Raw genomic sequence first — 7,830 nt, forward strand, 5'->3', positions numbered from 1 at the left:
TTTTACATACAATTACCCATTTATACAGTTGGGTTTTTACAAAGGTACCAGGATCTAGCAGCTTAGATTTAGCATTGTATTAGAAAAAGTCGTACATCCTAAGCTAACTTTTAAATTACTGAGTTAGTTTCCTATAATAGCACTGTTATGGCCAATACACTTGACTCACTTAAACACACTTGAATTGACTCTTAAACATCTAATCTTGGATTTGTAAATAAGTAAATGAATGAACAGTCTCCCCTGTCAATGTATGGATGTTGGTATTTGCAATATTAATCATATACAGAGGGTTTAATGATCCTAAAGTGCATGACTGAAGTATGTTCTGGGTCACAGCACCAAGAAGCCCTTAGTAAACATGAGTGTCGAAGGTGAAAGCTAAAATGTACACATCGTCTCCGGCTGTAAACAGAGGATCCCACAGGCAGATGCACTCTAAATTCAATAAACTCAAGGACTGTTGAATCTCGCTTTAAACAACAACATACATTTTAAGCAGCCATGTCCAAAATATAACCTAAAAAATGATTTTAAATTATTCTTCATACAAACATTTTTTTTTTTAAATGTTAATGTAATAAGAAAACTGGAGTTAAATACATATACATTTCCCCCAAACTCATGGAACTTTAAGAACAATTGAAGCCATCAGTGCAAGTACTTGATACTTTCCCTCAAATACAAATTAGCATAAAACAGTCTGCAGCATTTCTTGTTGTAATCACTTCATGTTGCCCTGGCTTACACCTGCATTCTAAAGCTCTTACACCCCAGTATATAACCATATTTAAAAATGTTATCTTCTTTAGACTGGTAACCCTGGTGAGCCTGGCAGTCGAGGCCCTGAGGGCAGCCGTGGCCAGCCAGGCATTGAAGGACCCTCTGGCTCACCTGGACCTCGCGGGATGCAGGGAGATCGGGGTGTACCCGGCCTGCCTGGCTCACAGGGGCCGGCTGTAAGTATTGATTGATCGGAAGGCATTCTTGTAGCCCTTCTAAAAGTGTAATGTTGTCTACTACACCTCCAGTCTAGCAGTGCAGCAAAGCATAGTATGAGCATGATAATGCACAGAGCTATGCGGTGAAGCATAGTTTGCGTTTGTATACACACATGCATAGTTTTTGATGGTCTTGGTTGTGTACAATAGACTATATAATGTACAGAATGGTCATCATGCACAAACGCAAACACATACTTCAATTTGCATGAGAAATGCATGGTAAACTGCAAAATTACAAGACAAATTTACCATGGCCAATTTGATAAAAGTTGTGGGCCAAGAGGGTTCTTTGCTATTTGTGTCTGTCCCCATGCTTGGATGGGGGCAGTAAAGATAAAGTGGATGGCATTTACTGTGTTACTTAAGATAGTAGGGTGTACCACTATTATTATTATTATTTATTTCTTAGCAGACGCCCTTACCCAGGGCGACTTACAATTGTTACAAGATATCACATTATACATTGTTTCACATTATACAGATATCACATTATTTTTACATACAATTACCCATTTATACAGTTGGGTTTTTACTGGAGCAATCTATGTAAAGTACCTTGCTCAAGGGTACAACAGCAGTGTCCCCCACTGGGGATTGAACCCACAACCCTCCGGTCAGGAGTCCAGAGCCCTAACCACTACTCCACACTGCTGCCCTTCCACTAAGCATTTGGATAATTAAAAACAGCAAAGCAAATGTAACAGAGGTGTTAGGGTCACACAGATTGAGCTATATGCAGGGCAACTAGTTGACCTTGTGCCTAATTCTAACCAGTCCACATGGGATTCCAAATAAGCCATCAAAACCACCTTCAGATATAAGGTCAAAGTCTGTGGATGCTGGTTGAGTGAAATCCAACATAATCTTCAAAAAGACTATGATGCCTTGTAATTAGCAGGTTGGTTTTAAATACTATTAAAACCATGCTATTTAGATCTGCACCTAAATTGTGCAATGTTTCAAAGTAATTTTGCTTTTTTATCAAATGATATGTCAAATGTAACACAATATAAATATCTTGGTTTGTGGCTTGATTGATTGCTAAATTTTGAATACCATATTAAATATCTGATATGCAAATGCAGAGTTAAACTTAGTTTTCTATACAGACACAGGCAGTTCTCTCAGGAAGGTCTTTCTCGATTGGTAACCCAAACCATATTACCTTTAATAGATTATGCTGAGTTTGTATACACAAGTGCATTCCATACAGTTCTGACAAAGTTGGTTTTCCATCTATAACAGTGCTGCAAGATTTATAATGAATGCAAATTCCAGCCAGCACCACTGTACTCTATGAAACATTTGGGTGGTTCAGTCTGGAGAATAGAAGACTCTGCCATGTCTTGTGTTTAGTTTAGAAGGTGTTGTGGCAGGATGGCTTGGTGGTGATGTCAGACCAGGAAGAAACACAGGCACCAGTACTATGGGTCGAAGTGCTGAGTGTGTATTTATTAAATAATAAATAAAACGTTTAAACAAAAGCAAAACACTGCCCACAAAACTACATGGCACGGTGGCCAAAATAAAACAGACAATCACGAAAGACTGCACCAAACAAGTAACAATTCGTATTTATATTTTCTAGATCTTTTAAGTTCCACCTCTGAACAACCCCAACCCCGGTCAGCAAAAGTTGCTGGTTTTTATATTGTGGTCGAGGGATTAACTGGCCACCAATTACCCAGTTTATCCCTCAACCACATTCTGCACAGGTTTCTCATCTGTGTGATCGACATCCAATCTGTTAATCAATCATTAGCTGCCAACCACGCATTCTCACGAGTTTATCTGGATGGGAATTGAAACCCCATCCATGCTGTAAAACAACAATAACAAAACATTGTTTTAAAACAAACACAAAACAGTACATTTAAATAATAATAATCCAAAATAAACACAGGGGCGGGGTGTACCCTGTCACAGGTGTGCACTGGAAATGCTACCTTGCATCTCTATTAGAGACATGTAACCCTGCCTATGCACTAAAATCAAATGATGTGCTGCCTTTTAAAATCCCTGAATTGAGATCTAATATGGCCCAATGTGCCTTTGTATATCAAGCATCTCATCTTTGGAACTCGCTGCTTTCGAACATAAAAACAGCCTTGATTCACAATACCTTTTTAAATCACTCATAAATATTTATTTGAAATCTGACCAGGGTTGCAAATCCTGTATAATACTGACTATGATCAGGATCATGTAAATTGGATTTTTTTTATTTTTATTATTGTTCTTTTATTTTGTATTACTGTTTTATGTATTGTTTTGTCCTGTTTAACTTTTGCCATTGGTTTTATTATGTTATTTCTTGCTGCCTTGTAATGAGATGCATTTCTCAAGGGTTTTGTCCTGGTTAAATAAATACATTTGAAAAGTATATTGACATGAGCCTGAAAAAGCTACTTTTTCAGTATTTTATGTTTAATAAAATATGTATTTTATTCTGTAGGGTAAAGAGCCCAGTGATCAGCATATAAGACAAGTTTGTATGCGAGTTATGCAGGGTAAGTAAATACCTTGATTTATAATTATTATTATTATCCTTTTCAGACTTTTTATACAAATTCATTTTTTGATCTCATAACGTATAGATACCCTTTATCCTTGGATTATACATGTTGCCTTTCTAGGTAATAAATGTTTTTTGAGGACTTTTTTTTTTAAATTAAATTTTCTGAAAAATCAGCACACATTTGGTTTATGTGTAAATGATCTTCGCTATTTAATGAGATTGTTATATTGATGAATGAATTCAATTTATTTTTCCTCAATACTTCTTTGTAATATTTTTCCTGTATTTGATTATGGAGACCCCGTCTTTAGGAACACATCAGACTCTAAGCTAGAACATCATTTATAATAGTTTATGATAGTGCTGCCAGATTTGTTTTGTACAAATAAATCATAATTGCAAATTCTAATAAAAATACAATTGCCTAATGTAAATTAAGCTGCCTATTTTTTTCAAGGAAAGACATTACTCTTTGTTATTTGTTTATAAATGTGTTTATGATGAATTGCAGATATACTCAAGTCATTCATTCGAGCACCAAATGATGAGTTTTAATATAGTGTACTCAGCAGGTGCCATGGTAATGAAAATAAATCTTTATGCAGCATATCTAGTCAAGTAAACTAGAGCTTACGCTATGCTATTAGACAAATTAACCCTGGAATACTGAGATATGTGTTCTTTTAACTGGGTATGCAGGGTTGTATTTAATTGACTAGTTTTTAATTGAATATTGAGTTTATTTTTTATATTACAGTAACGCATCCTTAGTTATCCAATGGACTAATCCTTGTCAAGATCCTTGTTACAAAATAATACTAAATATTTATTTAAGCAAAAATAATGCTTACCTTCATTTTCGAATACACAGGTGGTTCTCACCGTGGTACAGCTTAAAGCAATGTTTCTTTCCACCTCTGTGTGTTTACAGAACAGTTAGCTCAGCTGGCAGCCAGCCTCCGGAGACCAGAATCAGGTGCTGCTGGTCTGCCTGGGCGCCCTGGGTCTCCTGGTCCTCCTGGCCCTGCTGGTGACAGCGGCTTCCCTGGACAGGCCGGCCCACGAGGATTACCAGGTCTGAAAGGACCTGCCGGGCCGATCGGTCTCAAAGGGGCTAAAGGTGAGGCTTTCCATCTTATTTCCAGTAAGTGTTAACACAGATCTAGGTCATAGCCTTTATTGAACTGCCAGAGTAGCCATGGTTTTGGCAAAGAACACATTGAAGATACCTCTTGAAGATGTGGATGCCATTACTTAATGTACAGTGTAGGACAGAGCTTCTCAAACTCGGTCCTGGGGACCCCCTGTGTCTGCTGGTTTTCATTCCAACCGAGCTCTCAGTTACTTAACTATACCCTTAATTGAACTAATAATTTGCTTAATTAGACCTTTTTACTTGTTTTCAGCTCTTAAACAGTTGCAGTTCAAGTTACTTATAAAATGTTATAGCTAACTTGAAATAAGCTATGTGAAGTACTGATCAAAGGGTATTGGGTTGTATACACTGTACACAGTATAAGTAACATGCAATATTATTGTCCAAATTTATGGTAGACTTTTATAATGGATGGAATTATTTTTGAAATCCAAGAAAATATTAAAGCAATTGCTATAAACAATGAGACTATGAGAGCGTACCTGTTTAGATTAGAGAGATAAAGAAAGAAAAAAAGGTGCTCATGTGTTTGTTCTCTTTTGTACAGGTGAAATGGGTGAAAGGGGCGATAGAGGCATCACAGTACGAGGACCGAAAGGCTTGCCTGGAGCCCCTGGTCTGCCAGGTACAGTATATCCCCTCACATCGGGGTTTCATTACCTTCTGACACACTCCAGTCGGGTTCTTTTGGTAGGAGGGAGAGTGGCTAAAAAGTGGTTCACACAAAAACAGACAGACATCAAGATTATTAGTTGGCTCACAAAAAACAATGCAGCCAGTGCCATTGTTTCCATAAGTGAATTAGACAATAAAAAATGGGAATAAAATATATAAACATAGTGCATCACTCTACAGTGCTCCCCCTTTATAACGCTAATGTCAGAAGACGATGCTATTTGTTTTCTGCCTTATAATGAGTGCTAGTGAAATGGCATTATGGGGCAAATGGGAGACATGACCCTATTGCCTTAACAGGTTCCACAGAATTTCTAATTTAATTAAGATTTTTAGTTTTCTTTTTTTTTCCCAGATTGTATAAATATGTTACAATAATTGTATTCAGTCTATAGGAAAAACAAGTGGGGTTGGGCACTGCAGTAATGTATGGAAAGAAAGCCCATGTGATTATAGAAAACAGAAAAGAAAATACCTGCATAATAACCTTCCGAGCACATTAAAAAATCCTCAGTTTGCAAATAAAAAAAAAATGTTAATAAAAGAAAAAAAATCTTTAAACATTTAAACGACACTTGTGTAGTGTAATTTAAAATATGTGGTCACTAAAAGAAGCTATTCAAAATAACAGTAAAATGATAAAAACAACACCTTGCTGTATTTGCAGGTGAGCCTGGCAGACCCGGCTATGGCAGGGATGGACGTGATGGTGAAAGAGGCCCCCCTGGAGTGCCTGGACAGCCTGGTATCCCTGGTCCTCCTGGTCCAGCTGGACCTTCTGGTTACTGTGACCCGTCAGCATGCAACTTGCAAGCAATTGCTGCACCTCAGTCTCTGAAGGACTCCAACGTAAAAGGACCTTGAGCTGGTCCCTGTGTCAACAGTAACTGCAAACATGCTGCAGGTTCAAGTGAACTGAAAACAAGACAATTGGGAGAACAGTCCAAAAACAGACTTTATAAAGACAAACAAGCAATTTTTTTAACACTGTAAGAAAAAAAGTTTTTTTTTTTTTCTTTTTTTTTTTTTTTAATATATATGATGGTGCTCAATACAATGATTTTACCTGCAACAAATACAGTTATACATATGTGGCCTATACTTGTAATAAAGAAAATGCCCTCAGAGAGTCGTATTGGATTGTGTGTATTAAGGTACATCTGTTAATTAGTAAAATCCCACAGAAGGAATGCATTTCTTACCTCAATTGTAGCTTCTGCCTTTTGTGTTCTGTAACCCCTCCCCCAAGAAATAAACTGAATTATTTTCAGGCAAACTGCATTTAATTTTGCCACCTGTGTGTACTATATTGTACAAGTTGTAAGAAAACAAAAGAAAAACAGTAATATCATTTTGCACAGAAATGACTGCCTTGACTGGTCATGTAAAAACATGCTATACTGAGTACAATGTATGCTGTCAATCTCTGTAAATGTGTGAGTTCTGGGTATTCACACACATTACATTTCATGTGAAATGACTGATAAAAACAAGTGATTCGTTGTTCACTTCCAGATACTTTTACTCAGCGACTGCTAGCGTGTAACAAACCTCTGTTCAGCATCCTTCTCTGGTTTCAACATTGACGAGAAGGCAGTAAGCCACTGTTATTGGTCATTTTAATAACATCCAGAAGTTTTATAATGATATTATTTATTATGAAGGTCTAAAGTGACATCTAAGGTTGTACAAAAGCGGAGAAAATAAATATGAATTTTACTAAAGTGTTGCATGTTTTTGTATGAATGGCTAATTCCTAGTAAGGCTAGGCAGCAGTAGCTACCTTATGTGTGCTTCTGTTTTTTTCTTCTGTAGCTTTGCCTTCTGCTAATGTTCCGGGGTGGTTTTAGCATCATAAAACATCAGGAACTCTGGTCACTAAGATAATTCAAAAGATAAAGAAATATTGCGCCATTTTAAACATGGATAAAAATAAAAATGGACAACATTTCACATGCTCCTTACTGTTACTGACTCACAAAACGGTTTAAAGTGAACTTTTTATCCAATTTAAAAAAAAAGCTACTTTATTCCGACAGTGGCAGAACAAAATGGCAGCTACAATTTAAATGATGTGTTTTACAATTACATTGATTCCCTGAATATTAACACTGCTTATTTGATATGGGTAATAATAATAAATTGCAAGGCAAAGGCTGTCTGCGTGTGGTCAATCTATCAACAGCAAGTGAGGGAAGAAGAATACATTGATTTTAGGACCAAGATGAGCACTCCTGTATCTATCTGTATCTCAGCAACGTTTAAATAAAATAACCGTGTGTTTATTACTGTACAAACTGTAATTGTAGTAATACAAGACCTTGTAAAAATATGTACAGTACATTATAAAAACAATTGTATGAGTATTGCAAGATGCTGTTCATTTTAAGTTTGTTATTGTGAATACCGATATTTCTAGGGGTGCATGCTCATTGTATCAGCTTTGCAGTTCTTCGATGTGAATTTTGAGTTTCATT

General features: G+C 36.6%; 1 protein-coding gene across 1 annotated transcript in view; it reads left to right on the plus strand.

Moving 5' to 3' along the window:
* Positions 1 to 7,077, plus strand: part of LOC117402753 (collagen alpha-1(IX) chain-like) — a 37,392-nt gene extending 30,315 nt beyond the window's left edge. Inside the window, exons 34-38 of the mRNA XM_034004189.3 lie at positions 813 to 959; positions 3,460 to 3,514; positions 4,454 to 4,642; positions 5,226 to 5,303; positions 6,021 to 7,077. Coding sequence (XP_033860080.2) covers positions 813 to 959; positions 3,460 to 3,514; positions 4,454 to 4,642; positions 5,226 to 5,303; positions 6,021 to 6,217 — 666 coding nt within the window. The 3' untranslated portion in view covers positions 6,218 to 7,077. The remainder of the gene's footprint in view (positions 1 to 812; positions 960 to 3,459; positions 3,515 to 4,453; positions 4,643 to 5,225; positions 5,304 to 6,020) is intronic.
* The last annotated feature ends 753 nt before the right edge of the window (positions 7,078 to 7,830 follow it).

Source organism: Acipenser ruthenus, chromosome 5 (genome assembly GCF_902713425.1).
Source record: "Acipenser ruthenus chromosome 5, fAciRut3.2 maternal haplotype, whole genome shotgun sequence".
Taxonomy (NCBI): domain Eukaryota; kingdom Metazoa; phylum Chordata; class Actinopteri; order Acipenseriformes; family Acipenseridae; genus Acipenser; species Acipenser ruthenus.